The 21,395-nt window shown below is 38.0% G+C and overlaps 1 protein-coding gene across 2 annotated transcripts; it reads left to right on the top strand.

Annotated features, from left to right (window-relative positions):
• Positions 1 to 1,326: 1,326 nt before the first annotated feature.
• Positions 1,327 to 7,685, top strand: LOC112576276 (transcription intermediary factor 1-alpha-like). Of its 2 annotated transcripts, none has more exons than XM_025258617.1 (6): positions 1,327 to 1,454; positions 3,004 to 4,109; positions 5,723 to 5,893; positions 6,231 to 6,383; positions 7,021 to 7,200; positions 7,310 to 7,685. In XM_025258617.1, the coding sequence occupies exons 2-6, from the start codon at positions 3,018 to 3,020 to the stop codon at positions 7,340 to 7,342; spliced, it is 1,629 nt and encodes a 542-aa protein (XP_025114402.1). In that variant the 5' UTR covers positions 1,327 to 1,454; positions 3,004 to 3,017; the 3' UTR covers positions 7,343 to 7,685. The 2 variants fall into 2 exon arrangements, with proteins under 2 accessions (XP_025114402.1, XP_025114403.1); XM_025258618.1 differs by lacking the exon at positions 1,327 to 1,454 and adding an exon at positions 1,482 to 2,102.
• The last annotated feature ends 13,710 nt before the right edge of the window (positions 7,686 to 21,395 follow it).

Below are 21,395 nucleotides of genomic sequence, written 5' to 3'. Positions count from 1 at the left end.
ACAACGAAACACCCTAGTTGTTGCTTCCTTTATTATCACTATCTCTGTATTATTTATCTGAGTCTGCTGTATCATTAATGAACTCTTTCTAGATGTCTCCAGTTTGTATCGCTTTTATTTTTTCAACCGGAAATCATTTCCAGACTTTCTTTTCGGTGATCATTTGTAACCCGGCACGTCGATGTGAATCGTCAGTCGGAGACTGTACATGTTGGATATTTTTAATGTAGGTGTTTTTGTGTTTCCTTTGATATTAAAACTATTCTTTTACTCCTAAAACTGAGTGACATATAAAAGTTTTAAGTGTTGTAGCTATTATCAGAAAATCGGGTGCAAAGATTTTAGCGATTTCACTAAGCTTTTCGTTAGCAACGGATACTGCCTATTGTTTACCAGGGCTTCTGCTTACGCAAAAAATTGCGTAGAGTACGCATTAAAAGTTCGGAGGACCCCTTCAATTTTCGTCAATGGGGTCCCCTTCAAATCTTGGCGAAGGACAGGGACCCCTTACAAATCTGAAGAAGGGGTCCCTGGGACCCCAAAGAATTTAGCCTTAGCAGAAGCCCTGAGTTTACACTGTGTTAAATTTTGCAAAAATTATAAAATACATATCGCTACATCATATCAAGTAACAAAACAATAAATATAAATAAATATTTAGGTCGTTTTGGTGCCTTTGTCTGATAACATAAATAACGGGAAATTGGGAAAAAAACTGTTATTGCAATCTAATCAGTATGTACACTGACAGAAACAGCAAAACACTAAAACATATCTGCCAGTCTGGCAAAAGTGAGTATAGAAATGAAACATTGAAGAAAACTGTAGGCTTTACTTCCATGAAGATTAAAAGAACGATCATGCAACATAAAAATATAAATTTCTAGAAGCACAACTTTTATTTCAAATTGTCTTTGTTTATGCACGTATAGCTCCCTAATCGACAGAAAGTGGAAGGGTTCAGAATCCCTGAGCTTTTTGCTGTTCCCACCTCATCCATCGTCAAGTCACGTGGTCACCCAGGTGTTTCTAGTACCTTGAATTCTTACTGTCCTGGGTACATGGCAACGTGCCTACAATTATTCTCATACTGAGTAATAAGATGACCGATCATGATACATGCTTTTTGAAGAAAGTTCTGCATAAAAAATATACGTCAGTGTGTTTAAAGACAAAATATCGTTTTTATATTAATAATTGGTTTGACCTGTATAAACCCTTTTCTTTACCATATAAAAATGTGCTTATGTACTAAACTGTTTTAACGGGAATTCCCGGATGAGTTGTAAGTCTACAAATGTCACGTGACCTACACAGACTCGACCTGTCATGGTAACAAGCAACAGGCGATGAAAAAGACTTCTGAACTCTGTTGTGTGAAGTATTCAGCTAAACTGTCAGGCAGGTAGATTCAAGCTCCACCCAACTTAACAATTGTTCATTTGAAGGAGCCGGTAAGTAAACTCTACAAGTAAACTCTACATTCTTACACCGCTTCACGTTAGCACATTCGCTAACATCCGGGTCAGTGTGTATCTAACCGCCATATTGTGACTCAGGTATGTCAGCCGTTGTGTAAGGACTTTCAGACCTACAGGTTATCAGTTATACTTTAGTGGTATAGCTAATGAAACAGAATTAACAAGCAAAAAGGATTAAAGGCAAAGTGCTGGATAAGAAATTTTTCATTCTGCCATAAATGATGCTTCCATCCTCATCAGTTTGGGTCTTGGTTATGAACAGAAAGAACCCTTTAGCCATTAGTAAGATGAACTTTGTAATGTCCCGAGTATGAATAAAAGAAGTTTTATTTAAAGTTGCACGAAGTTATTATTTTTATACCAATCTCGTTAGTTGTCTAACCCATTTTCTCTACAATATAAAGAAAGAAAAACAATATTAAAAATCCTACCTTATTTTTAACTTGAATTCCCAATTTAGTAGCAGTAATAAATGTCACGTGAGCAGCACGGCCTGTGGGAAGAGCGAGTAAACATTCTAGTCTACAGGTAACAATTATCGACACATGAGCCTTATCTTATGAGGTCAACTGTCAAATCAGGCAGACTGAAGCCTCAAGTAACGTTCATCTGAAAGGAACGGTAAGTAAAGTATATATATATATACTTAAACCGCGTAATCTCGACAATCGCTAACATCCGGGTCAGTGTGTCCAGAAAACCGCCATAACTTGGTGAACTACAGTGTGACTCAAGTAGGTCAGCGATTAAGTAACGAGAGTGATTCTAAAGATACTCAGTTAAGTTCAGTTAGAAATAAATAATAAAAAGAATAAAGGAAAGAAGCTGAATAATAAACATGTCACTTTGACATAAACGCTTTGTATTTTATCAGTTCAGTGCTAGTCTTGTACAAAAAGTCCGCTTTATCATCTAGAATAATTAAGTTATCCCGAATTCAAATGCAAGTGTTTGTACTTAAAACACGCTGATGCCGTTAAACTAGTACTTTATTAGTTTTCTATATATTTTCATTAGTTTGAACAAATATGTAATTAGTAGAGAAGCCTGCAGATTCGTGTTAAGGGAGGAGGTTCATTGGAAAAATAAGAGATTGTGTTTGATTAATATATCAAAGAGTCGACAGACCACTTGAAGGGAAACCTACTGAAAAGAGGAAAACACGGATCTTCACGGCGATAACGCGAGATAACTCGCTAACACAACAGAATATAGGAGAAAATTCTGAGAGTTTGTCACTGTATTTGCTGATCACTTTCTCCCTTCTCAGTGGTCTAGAATGAAAGGGTGCTCCAGGGTACAAAAGAAGAACTTTGTTACACAACTAACTAGGATACAAAGGATAGAGTGCGTTACAAGACTTCACTTCCGGAAGATGGGCGTTGTTTGCTTCGGTACACTAAATCCGATTTTATTTTACTTTATCGCTATATCAATAAAATTATACAAGTTTAAAGAAGGTTGTGGTTTTATCTATTTTAACGACTCCCTTTCTTGTGAACTTCTTTCCATTTTATTTCAGACTGCGATTTTAACATGGAGGTAGTAGTACAGCCACACGAAAGAGAGTGTGCTGTGTGCACGAATGACTTCACCACACCAAAGATTCTACCCTGTGGTCATCTCCTGTGTCGAGAATGTGTCATTACCTGGATGGACACAAAATCAGACGCTGGTTGTCCTCTGTGTACCTGTCCTATAGTAGAGCATCAAGGCAATTCATCTCAAAGTTCAGCCGACGTTGTTGACGCCCTGCCTACAGACTCTGTGATGGAAGCGATAGTGGAAAGTTCTCACGTGCTGGGAAAGGATGACATGTGCACTGTATGTGATGACGTCAGAGCTGAATACATCTGTATCCAGTGCCTTGAAAAGATGTGTCCATCGTGTACTAAGATACACAAAAAGATGGTAGCTACCCGCAGTCACGATGTGGAGAGTGTCAGCACTGTGACACCTGAACGTCTGGCTGCCAGCCGCCCTGCACTGTGTGCTGACCACGGCGAGAAACACGCGGAGGCATTTTGCGCTGATCATCACCTTAGTATCTGTGCATCGTGTACCTCCATCAAACACAGAACATGTTTAGCTGTGAGAGATATCAACGACGAAATGAAAGCGGCTGAAAATGCACTTTGTGGTTTGACTGACCGGCTGGTTCAGGCCGAGTACAGTCTGAAGCAAGGTACAGAGCAGCTGGCCGTACGTCTTCAGAAGGTGGAGGACATCGAAGAACAAGACATGACACAGGTAGACAAGACATGCGACAAACTTCAGATCATGGTGGAAAATTGTCGAAAAGAACTGAAGAAACAGATACAGGATTCACGTTTACAAGTGAAGAATTCGTTATTGGAAGTTAAACAAGAACTCGACAAACGTCTGGGGAAAGTGACGTCACACAGGAATATAGTGACGCGAGCTAGAGCAGTGGCGCCACGTGCGGGGCTAATACACGTGACCCAGGCTCTGACAGACAGGGTCAACAGCCTTGACCTCAATGCCGAGCTAGATGAAGGATCTTGGATGGCTTCAGATGAGATAAAAGTGGAATGCTACAACGAATTGGAAAAAGCCATAGAGAATAAACTACATCAATTTCAACAACAAAAACAGACCAAGCCTAAAGTATACAATTCTTTCATCTTGTAATATGCTTAACTTATATTTATAGAAAAAAAGAAGTCGTTATGCTATTCTTTTGATCTAACTTACTAGCTTTTCACTGACTGGTCAATCTTTTATTTTGAAGAGGCCTTGCATTATTATACATACACTTACATGCAAATTAAACTCAATTTGGTGTAAAACTACATCCATAATTTAGCTGTTTGTTGTTAATTTCATGACAGGCTGCTTAGTATTGTATGCAAAGCAAAATTTTTCAGGGATGATTCAATTATGCTGATGCTTTATGTTATAAGTGATCTGGACTAATGGACTAAAAATTAGTTTAATGAGTGTTTCAAGGCCCCTGTTTTAAGTAGGCAGAAAGCCCTGTTGACTAGTGACAAAGCAGTTCCTAAGGCGATGAAAGTTGAACATAACAAATATGGACTAAGTTAACATAAGCTTTGGACTCTGAAAAGCTAGAGATTGGTTGTTTTCAGTGAGAAAACTTTTTTGTCCAGGAGCAGCAAAGACAGGAGGTTAACATATTATTCAGCGAAAAAATCGAAAACGCCCGTGTCGACCAGTTTGAGACGCTAATATCGTGCACTGATGTTTGTGTGTGTATTAATATTATCCTGACAAAATACTTGAACAAACAATTTTTGTGTGTGCTGATTTTCGGGTTTGTTTCAATCTGCACGAAGATGTAAACAAACATAAAGTGTTCAATAATTATATCTTCACGGTAAATTACTTTCGGTATTACTGACTCATTTAATATGACATGTGTAAAATTATTTATCTCTACCAAAACTATAATTTCATATTCACTGTACGAAGTTTACTTTCAAAGTAAAGTGCATAAACTCTGTAGCCGATAAATCGAAAGTTTGACTACTTCACTCGATCGCTGTTTGTGAAGCAATTCTCTTTCTTGTTTAGTCAACGATTTGTAAAAGAAAAAACATTATAAGAGATATCCAGTAGTAAATACATAAAAATAATGTTTTTTGACATGCAAACTTATCAGCTGATAAACATCAAGAAAGGTCCGTGTTTAAAATGCTATCTTTCTATAATAGCCTGTCTCCTTTTTGAGACAGGAATATAGCAGTCAGATGGACTGTAAGATATGTGTAAAATTCTTTCTCTCTACCAAATTTAAGAATAAGTTAATATTCTGTACGAATACGAATTTGTTTTCGAAATCAATTGCATTGATATTACTCTTACAAAATACTTGAACAAACTGATTTCTTTGTTTTTCGGTTTTCATAAATTAAGCTGCACAAAGATGTACACACACGTTACATATATATATATATACTTGACTGTAAATCATTTGCTCTATCACTGACTAGTCAAATAAGAATCTTCAAACGACATTGTAGCTTACTGCGTGTGGTATGTTGTGATACAATATATATAGTGAGTTGCGTCATTGTCACATGGCTTAATCTCAAAACATAACAAATAGCTTTAATACTAAAACATTTAAATCATCAAATATTACCCCAATTACACTGACTAATAATTTTAAGTACCTACAATAATAATATTTTATTATTGTTATTATTATTCGATACAGATGTCGATTAAATATTTTTTTAAACTGTCATCAACAATAGCGTGGACTGTTGGACGCAAAGCCACCAGCCCTTGTGTTCCACGACAACTGCAGTGTGAACATAGGTCTGACGAATGGTAACACGACCGCAGAGATAATAGATCCTGCCAATATGGTCGGCGACGGGGTGGTCGTGTCACGTGACGCTATGGTGATGAACGTCTTGTATGAAGTAAGATATTAGGCTGGGATGATGATGATGATGATGATGATGATGATTGGTGATGATGATGAAAAAATGTCCTGCAGAACAAAAGTTGCTGTTCTGCACTTTTCTTTCATTTGTACACACTAAAACAAAATATTCCTTCAAGTTATTTTTAGTCTTACTTTTTTTAAATCGTTGATACGTGTTTGAGTAAATCTCGCTTAAAATGTTAAGTCTGTTATATTGTGTATCCGTTCACACTTTTGTTTAAGTTCTACTTTATTTCTTTATGTCATTACATTTTTCTTCCCTAGTCAGCTTTGGCTCCTTGGCATGTCATGACACTGTAATGTTGACACAGGTCAGAGTGGACGAAGTATTAGCTAATAACAGTACATTATTCCTGGGCGTGACAAGAATCCCTCCTGAACGCATCGATGTGACGAAGTATTCAGCAGACCTGAAAGACTCCGTCGTCATTGCGCCCAATGAGGTCTACTACTGGGGAATATCTGTGAGTTACCATGGTTACAAGTGTGTAAATGATTTTGTGGTTTGGTGTAAATGTAACGGGTGAATTATTTTATATCTTCTAGACTTTTCTCTAGAAAACAGCAGTTTCCTTTGATGCTTTTTTTAATGAGTATATAAAACTTAGTTACATATACTATTTTACAACATTTGAATAAATATCTGTTTGCCTTCTGTAAATGTTCGCAAGACAACACTATTGAAAAAAGGGTCAACAAGACAGATATTAGAGTCGTATTTATATTCAGGGTAACAGTCACCAATTGAGCTTGCATATATTCAATTAGTGGTTATAATTTAAAAAATTTACATGCAATTCACAAACATATGCCACAAGAGACAGATTAGGGTATTCACTTCCATTTGCGGAAAACACTTTCTTAACCTGAGGAAAAAAAACTATACCACTAAATTTTTAATCCACCTCTCCCTCCCTCACATTTTTCTCAAAGCATCAGATCTTGTCTTTAATTTTTCCCAGTTAAACAATAATTGTGCTATAGGTCGGTCATAATAGCAGATTATCTCGACACTCACATTGAGTAAATAGGTGAAATCAGTTCGTCTTACTCCCCTTTGAATGGTTTAGTAAAAGGTAAAGGTGTCAGGCCTTTGTCCAGATGTTCGATACCTTAGGAGAAGGACTCGAGAGACTTCAAGTCGGGAGTCGAGTTGGATTAATGGTGGACTCATCAAACAACCTTCACCTCTACATGGACGGACAAGACCAGGGTGCTGTAGCAATACGGGTTACACAACCCTGTTATCCTGTGTTTCAAATGTTGCATACAGTCATTAAGGTGAGACATAGAGGAAACTCATACATCTAAAGTGAAGATTTTCTAAAATCGTTTTTTTATTAAAAAAGTATTCTGCATTCCATCAGTTGTCTTATTTTCTATTGAGCAGGTGACAGCACTTCCTACATCTAAGACGACATAAATAATATCAAGAACAAGAAGACAGAGAGAGGAAACAAATATCTTCGTAGACCTCAAACTGGCCATTAATGTTTGGAGTGAACATTCAATGTATTTATTTTGTTACTATGCAAAACAAAACAACACAAACTGTCTTCCATGTGTTTTGTTTACGATAATGAATAACGACTTTCCATTGAATGAATAAAGTCATCTGAAATACCTAGAAATTAAATGCTCTGTATATTCTGTTACACTAGTTAAGTAATTTAATTATATTTTTAACTGTAAAAAAATATTGGTCACAATCTTATTTATTTACAAATTTCATGCCTTTTCAACTTCAAGAAATATAAAGAAATCAATAGATTATCTAGGCATATATTGTATTTGAATATACATTATTTAAAATAAAACTTACTATTTTCAAGTAAATGTATGTACCTTGATTGAGAAACTGGCAACTTGCACAAATAAGTTAACTCCCAAAAAACCTGAAAAGGTAAGAGGACTAAGTTTTTACTTACGGAAAGCAAATGAAGTAAAGAAATGTTCAACTTCGTGTGTCGCATCTCTAGTCGCAACACCTCTGTCTTTTCGTCCCTTGTGACCTTTGCCCTAATAACCCCCACCTCGGTAAAGAGCTAAATTTTCCGTGATGCCCCTGTACCACCTCAGCGATTTGAACCCGAGCAATCACCACCGAGGACCTTTTCTCGCTCCGACAGTGTCCAGTGCCAAAGCTTAAACTAACAAAAAAGGATCATCTACATGACAATAGAACTCACCAATGAGCATCCTCAAAAAAGTAATTAGCAAAAAGGGTGAATGCGTCATAAAGAGACAGAGATTTTAACCAATAAACTAATTATAAGCCAATACGGAGTGTTCGCTTAGCACGGAAGTGTGCAAGGTCGCTGACGTCACGCTTCCGAAGTTTTTCCCTTCACTGGGACATCAAGAAAAAAAACAATCAACGTCCCCTACCTTAACACCAAATCAGTCCGTTCCTCTTTGATGTTCCAGGGAAGAGGGCGGAAGTTTCCATGGAAAATTTTCCACTAAAAGTTCTAGCTCTCTTTTGTCGGGTGCTCTGTCTTATCTTTACCTCGCATTGTGTTCTTTTTTTATTCCTATCCACCACGCACCTGAACTCGGCCGACCTTGAAGTCCACAAAAGACCTCCTTTACTATCCCAATCTAAAGTCACTCTTCTATTGGTGCATCAATTCCACGGATCTTCTCTCTGTGCTGTTGTGTCGCTACTACACGGACAACACAAATTTCACTCTCGCCAGTGGTACACATTCACCTCATTCACACAGTGAAGACACTCGTAGGACACGCTAGCATTCGTTCGCATTGACCTCACACAGGTAAAAATAGGTTCGAAGACAGATTTATTTACTTAATGTACACTTATGTACATGGTTGTAATAAGGTTTAAGTAAAAGATCAATAAAATTGCCGAAAATTATTTTGAAATGAAACATTTTGAAACATTGTAAAACATGTAAACATGTTAACGAAATGTATTATAAACATTATTAAAACATTTTGCGTAAGCATTTTAAAACTTTTTTTTAAATGTTTCCATGCTATCTGGGATAATAGTAATACAAGCCAAGGTGTATTTTAAAAACAATTTATAAAACCTTTACGGTTGGTTGTCATCAGAGTATAGTCCATTATTATTTAGGGGTTGCATAGCACCCCTGCAATTGTAATCTATAACTAGCCCAGCTCCCCCTGCCCCCCCCCCTCCATAAAAAGAAACATTTACAGTATGTTTGCAAATTGAAACTCGCCGTAGACTAATATTAACCAGGCACTAATTTTGAATAGTTTCATCAACTCTCAGGCCAAAACTTATAGAACTATTTTACAGTGTTGATGGTTAACAAACTATATTGTGTTATCTCCTTAAAACTCAGACCAAAATAACAAATGATTTTTTTAAAAAGGGACTTTAAACAGGCCCTTAGTTCTGAGAAAATGACAAAAAAGGATTAATACAGGACAAAAAATTCCTTTTTTTATTTTGTTCCCCAAGAGTGTTGCTCATGTTCATCTTTGCTTTTTCGTTGTGTGCAAGTTTTTCGAAGAGACATCAAAGATTTTGTCGGTGATTATAACCTTGTGAGTTTTGATACATCAACTGTAAATGTAAATACATTGTAAACAACACAGTGAAACAGCACACATACCACATTTTCCAGTAAGGAACACGATTTATCTGTAGTGATGTTGATGTTCTCTTGTGAGGCAATTTTAAATTCAAGGCTGCCCTGAAACATCGGAGACTTTGTATATTTACGTATGTCTCAGTCTGTATACAGTGTTTAAAACAAGAATAAGGTTTGAAAACAAGATTCATGCACACATCATTGTTCTAGTCTTGTTAACCACAGTCGAGTCACGTTTGTTTGAAAGACTTCAGCAACAGTTCCTACAGCCAGCACTTTGCTCAAGCCACACATCCCAAACCCCACATCACATCAAACGCTCAGGTATGTTTACCAGTTTCCTGTAAATATCAGAACATACTGTAAGCATTTCTAACAATAATCTTGTCATTTCGATGAATGAAAACGAATCCCTACAAAGCATATAAAAATGTAATTTTAGTAAAACTAATCAGGCTAGTCATTATAAAAAAAAGCAAGAGGTATTTGCGGTGCTGCTAGCCTGGTGTTGGAAGTGGTGTGTCCAAACATTAACTATGTGTTATAATTCTAACTGCAATTACAAGTAATTACCAAATGGTGATCCAAGGACACGGTAAAATGAGTTGATTTTCTTATATTTTTAATGGCTGATGTTGTATTGACTGTTGATCACCATACCATCGTTCTTTCTTTGTCCTCTTTGTCTTCTCTCTGATCATCGCTAGTAACAGCTTGACTGGTTCATCTGTCATCACTAGTTCCAAGAAGTGGAGAGCATTTATATAATAATTCTCTTCTTGGTGTAGTTTCATAGCCAACATCAAGTTTTCTTTAATACAGATTAAACAGAAGAATAAGATCTTTAAGTTTTAACCGCCATAACGCATTGTAAATGTTGAATCCCATAATTTGGGCAAACAACCACAATTTTACAGTTTAGTCTTACTGTTATGCTGTGTAACTAAACTGGCTCATATGGTTTTTAAAACAATGAAAACAAAACTTAGAAATTTACGACAGGTACGAAGGAAAATTTGTGTCAATGATAATTATTATAGTTTCAGAACATTTCTTTCAAGTACAGTTTGCTTTCTGTATTCATTTTCCGCTCCTTAAATTACATACAGTACGATGAGAAAAGGGAAACAACTAACAGATGTTTTTGCTTAAAGAGAAAGGTTTTTTTTCTTCTAATAAATACTCTCTCAAGGGATCACATTAATGAATATACAAATAGAAAGTGCCAAACAAGCATATATTTTATTAGAATATACATTATTTAAAATATCACTACTATTTTCAAGTAAATGTATGTAGCTTGATTGATAAACCGGTAACTATCACTATTAAGTTAACTCCCCAAAAGCCTGAAAAGGTAAGAGGAAGAATTTTTTTAATTACGGTTAGTGTTCTAAGTTTTGTTCTATTGTGTTTACATGTGTCTAATTACAGAGAAAAAGCTAACAAGCAGCTAAATGTCTGCACCTGTGTGTGTTGGAGTATCTCTGGCTTGTAACTACTTGGGTGTATACGTATACAGTTTCGGCCTTTTAAAATAACTTTCCCGTAGGAGTTTCTGCTCTAAAGCCATGAATTAATAGCTTTTCAATAACGAACAGAATACAAAATAATTCTCATGATAAACACAGAAAAAACAGGCTACACATACTAACCCGACACCGTGCATACACTTTACATAACACTTTTATAACAAATTACATCCAAAGAATGTTTCGCTAAATTACTTAAAAATAATCTTAATTTTTGTTCTTTATTTCTGGTCTCCATGGAGATAAGATACCATGCGATCGGCCTTCGTCTGACAACAAATGTTTTTATTTACACATTTCGTCAATTCCAAATGAAAGAAACCTTGTAAATTTGTGTGTATTTTTTATTTGTTTTGTTTTTTGTTAACACATCGGTGACTCTCTTATTCACGTACTTTGATTCTTTTACATATAACTCGAGCACGAGAAACAAATCATCAGAAAACGACAAAATTTCACATTGACAAAATGCTTGAGTTTCCTATAATATAAAAATATAATATAAAAAGTGTTTGGCTGGTCTTGGTGAAAGTCAAAATCATAAGAGGTTACTAATATATTTAAAAATCTGTCGAGCTACATTATTATGTTCATGATCGCGTTGAATTTTGTTTGCAGACTACATCGTCCTTAATATACACTTATTGTTGATACAAGATAACTTCCGTCTGGCTTAAAAAGATTTTAGTATGCAGCAGTATGCACGAGATAAAATAACAGGGACATTTACACCTTCAGGCTTCCCAGTTAAACTAAATGAAAAGACTATAATATATTTTCAGTTCTTACCAACATCCACTGTTCTATTAATAGTTCAAGCAGCAGTCAAAAGTGTCTTGGTTTCATAATAAAAACTTCATTGTTAATAAGGGACAACGGAAAAAATATTTTAGAGCCAATAATATAAAACTGTTTATTTTAAGGAATTTCTGCAAGGTGGTACTTGTCACGTGCTGCCTGCTTACTCGAGGTCTAGGTAAGGGGAGGGAAGCATGTGTCCCCGCAGCTGTTCTCCCGTAGTTATTTCCCCTACCTAGGGTGAACCGGCCGATTTCGATGTTAAAGCGAGGCATGCGAATAGAATATACCGAACCTTACAAGAAAAAATAAATACTACAAAGTTAAATTTAACACTTGAGAAACAAATGAAACTTTTAGGTTCAAGTTATTATAGCTTGCAGGTGATGTGGACCGTGGACTATTTTCGTTCGATATCCCTGCGCGAGTGGGTGTTTGATCGTCTGCTAACGAGTAAATACACGTCAAATTTAAATAAAAATAAAATGAAAAAGCTAAACACATACAACTCACGCTTTATTATTGGTTTACATTTAGAAAAATACTATGAAAATGTCTGCTAATGCATTCAGCAACTCTAGAAGATCCATAGTTGCTACGCATGAGCTTTTCTCGCTTCAACATCGAGTCTTGCTCAACGGTCTATCTTGCTACAGAGTGCAGAGTGCATCGGGTGAAAGAACGTGGCTGCAGGAGAATTTGTGTCCGAGGATCTAGATGTTAGCCGTTAGTTACGATTGTATATGTACATCTATTTGTTCGCCGATACAAATAGTATTTTGTAAGACAGGATGGCATAGAGGTCACGTGGCACACGGAAAGGGAGGGGGGGTCTCGGCTGTGACGTCACAAACACAGGTCATGTGCAAATAGCAAGAGGCATCAAGTAGATTTTCAACAAGATATTACCGCCGACTTTGATTATCTCAGTGGATAGGCGAGCTGTGTGTGATTAGTTCAGAACCCTTCGTTGTGTGCCGTGTGCAAAGAAATGATTAGCATTACATAACATTACATATACTAACCTCTATTACTGGCTAAGGTAATTAATCGTACACATGACCAGGTTTGTTTTTTCTTCTCACTTCACCGAGATGTTAGATATTAGACTCTGGCTACGTCTTCTAATTCCTACCCATACGTCTTTTGTTAGACAATTTCGCAGTTGTACTACAGGCTAACACAGAAGTACGACAAGCCATCCAGACACTTGTATTACACGCCCATGACCGCAAAAACCGTGTTTATGAAGGTTTTACCAGGTGATACGATTATACGTATAAAAAATGCTAGTAAGTGTACCAGTATAACTACTAACAGACAACTCCAAAGTAAGCTTATTAGAAGTAACGTTAGAGGCTCTGTCTTTAGTCTCTGTTGCATTAAACTCATTTCAGGCACATGCAAATGCACACACCTTTATTTTCAATATATCTTTGTAAAAAATAACATTTTCCTCTAATGAACTAAATCAATCCTGATTTTTGACATATTTAACCAACAGAAAACACAGTTATTGGAAGTAGATTTTTGCTTTTCGTTTGATCAAGTCACGTTTTCCGACTTGTTATAAATAGAACTCAGAAGGTAGCTACTAGTTCAAAAGGATATGACTCTCTCGTTTACATCTCCACATTCTGTACGATTCTTGATACATTAATTAGGTACAAAAGGCGTTTTTGTCTTTCTTCTTCTCTCGCACGACGTCGGCGCTCAAAATAAATGTTAAGTGTATAAAGAAAAGGGTTGAGAGCAGAGTTGACGGGTAAAATAAAAATAGCCATCGCCACGTTGACCTCTCCTGCCACGGCAACATCGTACGACGCCAGAATTCCCGTCAAACCCACAGGAAACCAGCAAAGAAAGTCCGACATCACTACGGTGACTAGACGGCGGGCTATGGTGATGTCGTTAACAGCTTTGGATGTGTTGGACACAGACATGGAGCTTGAGCGAATAGACCAGTAAATTAGCACCTGACCCACAAAAATAAGAACAAAGCAAATAAAGTTAAAGACAACTAGAACGATAAAAGAATACTTACGACCAGGAAATTCTACCCTCGATGTAGGAAGTGGAATACAAATGCTAGTCTGGCTGTAAAACTGCCAGTGTGACGTCATAGGTAGACAAGGGGTTACCGCTAGGACAAGACCTGCCACCCACACTACCCCGCATGTAAGCTGTGCTGAACGTTTTCTAAAATGGAAGGAACTGAAAGGAAAGTGAAGAACCAAGAAGCGGTCAACGGTGATCATAAAGATCATCAGAACAGACACCTCCATGGACAACAAACACACAAAACCTGTGACCTTGCACAAGTGGCTGTTCCTCCAGCTCACGTCCTCCCACACGTAAGCCCCTCGGTACCTGTGGTCAGCTATTCCGATGATCAACAGATACACACCCATCAGAAAGTCCGCCACGCACAAGTTGGACACGAAGACGTCATAGCCCACGTTGCCTGTTGTTTTGTGGAAGATCAAGCGGTAAAGCAACGTGCCGACATTTCCCAGTAACGATAACGAGGCGAAGGTAGCGAGGGCGACGCGGTACACGTTGGAGCGCAGCAGATCGTCACAGGAAGACACTTCGTCCGACGGAGCGTGACAGTTGAGCACGTTGAAGCCCTTGGGTAGTGTCGCCGGACAGCACAGCTTGTAGTTGTCAGCAAACACACTCTCCAGTCGCTCTAGAGCCTGAAATATTCGTTTTGGGAAATGGGTGAGAGGGCATTCACGCAGATCGAGTACGTGCAAGTTCATCATTCTAGGGAATCCTTGTCCTGTCACATATTTTACTGGACTACCTGAAAGATTAAGGGTTAATAAAGTTGGAAAAAAGCTCATTATTGCAAAGTCTATTTCAGAACTTCGGGTATGAGACACATCAAAAATTTTGAGAGGACTCGTATAAGTAAAATTGTGGAGGTAGAAGTTTGTCAGCGGGTTGTTGCTTATCTTCAGAAACACTATATTGTTGAGACCAGCAAAGAACCGGCAACTTATTTCAGTTAACTCATTGTAGCTGACATCCAGAGTGCGGAGATTAGGCAAAACCACTTCATGCAGTTTAGTCAGATTACTACGGACCAGACTGAGATGAACGAGAAAAGTATTGTTCCACAGGTCAGCGAGGGTCATCAAGGTGCCGCTGCCATTCAGATATCGAAGGTTAGAATAGTCAGCTGCACAGAAAGTATCCGAGCAAATGAAGGCCAGACCGTAGCAGACACAACTGTGTGGACAGGTGTCGTTACACAGTAGTTCGTCATCGCGTTGAGGACAATGGTACACCCCGTCACACACGTGACTGTCGTCAACACACACCTGAGACTGACGGCAGCGGTAAAAGCCGGGACACGTGTACCTGTCGCATTCCGCCTCGTCTTCGTGATCAGGACAGTCGTACAGCCCGTTACAACGGAGGAAGACAGGAAGACAGACCTGGTGAAGACTGGCGCACATGAAGTGGGAAACAGGACAAGAAAACGTGGACATGTCAGACATGTTGTGATCAGTTAACATCAGCAGTCCCTCTCGATAATCAAGGCTAGTAGATGTCGAAATGAGGTCCTCAAGAAACATTATTTGGAAAGAACTTGTGTGACACAGGTATTCGTCTGCATCGTCATCACAGTCCACTTGATTATTACAGACCATTGAGTGATCAACACACTGCAAACAATACAAAACTGTTTCATCCATTTTTAATACAGAATATTGTAAGCGCAGCATAATTAATGTATTTCCATACAGCTCGTTTTAAATGTAAGCCAAAAGATATATATATATATATGTTGTATTGTAAAGCAGTGACAAGAACTTCCGTAACAGTTAACTAGAAAAAGCTGTTGAAACCTAGTTTCAACAATCACAAACCTTGTTACCGCTGCAAAGTAAAGCTAAGGGTCTGTTGCATGTCGCAAACCTGCAGAAATCTTCGTCACTTCCGTCTTTACAGTCAGGCCGATGGTCACACACGAGTGTGTAAGGGACACTATCCTCACCGCCACACTTAAAAGACGGCGGAAGTGGCGCCAGTGGTGCGGAACAGGAAGGCGTGGCGCCAGACTTATTGGACCAACAGGAAGAGACGTCATCACAAGCCAGGAAGACGTGAGTGAAGTGATTGGCCGGACACCGTATGTACGCAGCCTGTTGAATAGTGGGATGTGTGAATTGTACACAGCAACTGTCCATTTGCCTACCAGCTCAGATAAAAACATTCAGTTCACAATCATGTGGCTCACATAGACTTACATATAGCTTAACACTAATACTTACATTGGAGAGTTTGTACGCAGATTTATGTGTGGAAATCACTGGCAGCTGGATGTGATGATGCTGTCTAGTAGCTTCCGAAAGCTGGCATAGTCGATAGGTAATGGAGTAAATCATATCACAATCGTTCTTCAAAAGGGAAAACGAAAAGTGTCCATATCCGAAGGAAATCGCTACGAAAAAAACACAATATTGTCTACCCGTGCTAAAATGTGTATTGCGGGTATGTGCGATAGTCTCATCAAGCCACTGTAAGTTGTGTTTATACCTGTTGAAAAAAAAAAGAATTTGATAGGATTGTAATGTCATTCAAATTATAATTCGTTAGTGATACACAATATGGACGCAATGAAACGACAGATTATCTGAAAACGTGTAGAGTGGACAGTACAAGTGTACTTACATTGGTAATGTTACATGAGACATTGTCATCAGACCAATTGCGCTGATGGTCCTTAAGTTAAACCTTCGCAACAATGCCGGCAGACGGTCTTTCATCTTTGTTGTACTCAGACTGACCAGTTGTCCTCCTCGTTGTTGACACCATTGGCTCTCATGGTACCAAGACGATTGTGTCACATCTGCTCGCGAAATACCAATGCATCTACCGTCAACCTGAACTATTCCTTGCCTGAATGTGCCATCACCTTGCCAACATCCACCTTCTGCTTCCCTGTCGTGACAGTCAAAGATGAAGATACAAGGAACACCTTGCCACATTTCCGGCCAGTCGCTAACCGAGCAGTTCCACCTGTCTCCTGACAGCGCAGCAGGTGGTTGTGAGATGTGATGAAACTCAAATGTTATTGTAAGGACTTCAGCTGAAAACATTTCATAACTGAAAAATTCTATAAGTACCCATCCGGAATGAAAAACTAGGGCGCTGCACACATTAGTTGGTGATTGGCATAACTCGTTTGTTACAGTGTTGTTCTCTGTACGGAAGGTCACGTGATCACGGGTTTTATCGTAGCCCCAGCAAATATAACGATGAAGGATAAAATGAACTACAACAATGTGATCGTCTGGAGCCTGTAGAAGTAGAGATGTTTTTACAAAGGGTGGACTAGGTTCGTAGGTTCTCCAGTTCTTCATTTCAATTTTTCCTGCAAAAAATTTGGAAATAAAATTCCTATTTTTATAGAAAAGTTTCATTATGTTAATTTGAAAATAATCTTATATATATATAAGAAACAAAATGAGAGAAAAAAAACAGACACAACACATGCAGGCGTAAAACAAGCGTAAAAAAGACATACATGGGCCCAAGAAGTAAAAGAAAAAAAATGCTGCCAGCTACTGAATGTTTCTGGATAGAAAAGTGTGTAGAACGTCCACACTAGTGCACACTGTCAAGAAACTACACCACGTGATCTCCATCCCTACCCACATCAACATCATCCTGCAGCCAAACGCTCACACGTCAGTCGCTATGAACCTCGCCACATTCCTCACGAGCGAAGGACATGGCGGCGTACCTCAAAGTGCAACAAGAGAAGATTAATTTACAAATAAAGCGAACACACCAACAGTAGAATGGCTCATCTTGAAAAGGCCCCAGTATTATTCATGCGAACCCCATGGAGGTTAGTAGAGCTAAAGTCATACCCTCAGAATCACTCAAGGCAGATTCAGAAACAACATGAACAATTTTACAGCCCCGTACTATACAAGATCTGGGAACAAGAGTTAGTACCAAGAGACCGGAAGCTAGGCAACCTGCTCAAGTTACCCAAGAAAGGAGACCTCTCTCAGTGCAACAATTGGCGGGGGATCATGCTGCTGTCCATCCCAAGTAAATTCCTATCAAGAGTAATTCTAGAGAGACTGAAGAAGGTACTAGACAAGAGACTGAGACCAGAACAAGTAGGGTTTCGCCAGGATAGGTCATGCACTGACCACATTACCATCCTCCATATCATAATTGAGCAGTCTGTTAAGGGTAGTCCTCCCTCTATATAACTTTTGTGGGCTTTGAGAAGGCAATTTGCAGCGCAGACAAGGACGATATCTATAGCTTCTTCTTGTTCTTCTTCCTGTTTTTGTTCTTCTTCTTTTTCTTGTTCTTGGTTTTAGTTCTTCTTCTTATTATTATTGTTATTAATATAAATTTGTACTTGACTTAATTAGTTAATTATTTTCAAAGTTTTGTGCAATTCTGTCAACGCTTATATGGATGTATTGAATACAAAGGGTACTAAAGTAACATACCTGATGTTGAAGAATTAAAGATGATTTCAAACTGTGGACGACTGGTGTCTGGAAGTGTAGTAATGTTCATGACCATGGTGAAGCCAGATTTTCTCATAAATTGTGTCTTAGCGACGGTTAAATGAAAGGTCACTAGATGGGAATAGGTAATAAATGACAATGGTAATTTACCTGGACACCCACTTAATAGAGTCGCATTGTTGTCGTCCAGCAGGGTCATGGTTTCAAAGTCACAATAGCTATTTATTTTAACACGATCCACGACAGCCACCATTCCTCGTGGAACGCTAAGCTCCAGGTCACAAAACCAAACTTCAGATAACAAAATATTAGGAATACCCGTTGGAATAAATGACCAGTGAACGGTGGCCTTACTAACGGTCACGTGATACCTCACACGACGGTTAGTACAGTTTTTGAATTCTAAATTAAAATGAGACCATCCATCATTACCGCGTGTGTTGTGAGACGTGTTGTGTACTGTTACCGTACCTAACATCTCGGTAACAGAGTTGTTACTTACAGCAGCAAACATCCGTGTCACCGTGTCACCATGGTTACTAACCGCCGGTGAGTGTGGACTCGTACTGTACGTGTGATTACCACGAGTAGAACCTAAGGAATGTTGGCTCCGGGGCTGTGTGGCCCTGTGTGCAGTCATGTCTGCCTCCCCTGACCAGACGACATTCGCTGTAATATTGAAATCTTCAGCAGAGAAGCTGGATGGAAAGTGAAAGAAAAGTAGTCTAATGATCGATGTCACGACTCTACCCATTAAACTCTGACGTTTTCTCTGTTTGGAAATAAATAAGATCGTAGAAAGAAAATGTTTCAATATCAGGAGCTACTCCAGAACCTTTGTGAAAAACTGGTAGAAAGCACGAGACGACAATATAAATACTTTTATTTAGTCTGTCAACATTATACCTTATAAAAATATTTATAAGACAATATTTTAAAATTATTTTTGCAATTCCCAGAAAGAAAAAAAATATTTTTCTTACAGGAAACCAACATTTTTGCATACAACAGTATCAAAAGCATCATTGGAAGACTGAAACCTAGGAAGCCTACAATGAATTTTCCATTGTGCATTAAAACTTTTTGTGGCTTTTCCATTCTTGAAAAGTAGCTCTTATTTCTCGTAATACAGTAAAAGAATCTTTTCTTCTATTGCCTTCCATGCCAACAAAAAAGTAACTAAAATATACTTTTTTAAACTTACTAGGTGTAGATTTTAAAAAATCTTTGCAATGTATGTAGTTTTAGCAAGAGAATAAATATTCAAGTAGGTGATTTTCGATGTTGTCTTTTATTTATTTCTTGGTAGAGCTTGGTACAAAAGTACACATTCAAATCCTTTAAAAAAGAAAGTAATACTTTATTTCAGCAGGAAAGTGTCTACATAACAGGGAAACGATATGCTTAAATGTTTTTACTGGGTTTTTTTTTTTTTTTTTTTTGCTGAATTTAATTTGATTAAAATATAAGCACGTTGTTTCCGTTCCCAACATTTTTGCTGCTACAAAAAGTGTGTCAGAAAGATAGATATACTTAGCTCGGCTTTTATGGCTCTTTGTCAGCGGGAGGTGGTACATTTAGTGAATGTCGAGTTGTCTGATAAAGATAAGGGGTGGGTGGGTGAAAAAGAAAGAGAGGGATACTGAATGCTGGCGGAAGAATCAAGAGTGAAATTTGTGGATAAATACCCGGCATCTGATTGTCGTCTTACAGAATAGGATCAGAAGCAGCTCAGGGTGATTTCTGGAAGAAAAAAGAAGAAAAAAACTCGATTCAAGATGAAAATGATTTTGCAAAGCCATTGCTGTGTTTGTGATATTGTCGAGAAAGACAAGTAAGAGAGTGAGAGGTGAGAGAGAATGAGCAAAAGAGAGGAGGAGAGATGATATTAGATTAGGGTTCAGGCGTGTTTAGCTGTTGTTGGTTAATTAATTAAATCGATTGATTAAATGATGGCAATTCTTGCACCCAGCCATTTGCGAAACATTGTATTTAAAGTATAGTTATTGTGTATCACTGATTTCCGCTACATCCTAGGGACAGGTGCTAGTATAATACAAAACCAACAAAACTGGAGAAAAGCTTCGAACAGTGTGACAATGCATTCTGGGTGCAGAGAGGGAAAGAGGATTCATCGCCACCTACATTGTACAGACTGTTACTACAATGAATGCACGTTGATAGCTTCGTGCTTTACAGAAAGACATTCATCCTTCAAGAAATAAAAAACAAAAAGACAAAAGTCAAGCTCTAAAACAGGAAATATCTCACATCACCGTACATTGTATGGCCATGTGCTGTATAAAGTTAACACAAGAGATGATGAGAAATGACAAATCTTTATTTACGAGTGGAACAGTATTTGCAAAGGGAATTTGTTCCCCGTACATTTAGTCCTCGATCCGGGGAGAAGAAACTAAAATATTACTTTACTACAACATAAAGGTGTTAAAATAACAAAGGAGGAATTAGAATGTTCGCAAATATTGTAGTTAAGGACTAATTTAACAATGATTTTTTACTGGAGAAATAATATTAATATATCTTACATGCTCAGTTTTTAAGTTGATTGTGATGTGGCTGTAGATTAATAAAGGTTTTTATGTAGATGTAGAATTTTGCTTTAATTTGGTGTTCAGTACATTCTGTACGACGTGGTTACCAAAAGTAGTCGACTAAGTACACATTACTTATTATAGTAAACAACGTTTCAAAAATACCTGCTGGAGGTATTAATTGACATTTTGTAAAATAAAATTATTTTGTTAAGCGATAAAGGCGAGAGTATGTACTAATTACTGTCTATACCTTTTGACAGAGCTGACGAGTATGTAAATATCTTGTAGGTATTCTGCTACTGGGGTAGCTACACACATGCAACACACTTAGATAGTGAAGTCGGTTAATCCGTATCTCACATGTGTGTCACAGGCTATTGCACCCAACAACGAGTTGAACAGAAATTGCTAGCTGCGTGGGACATAACACTATTAATAACTGCAGGTGTAGGAAGATCACGTGACCAGTATCACGCACTCTTATCG

Source organism: Pomacea canaliculata, linkage group LG11 (genome assembly GCF_003073045.1).
Source record: "Pomacea canaliculata isolate SZHN2017 linkage group LG11, ASM307304v1, whole genome shotgun sequence".
Classification (NCBI taxonomy): domain Eukaryota; kingdom Metazoa; phylum Mollusca; class Gastropoda; order Architaenioglossa; family Ampullariidae; genus Pomacea; species Pomacea canaliculata.
This window is presented reverse-complemented; position numbering and strand designations above follow the sequence as displayed.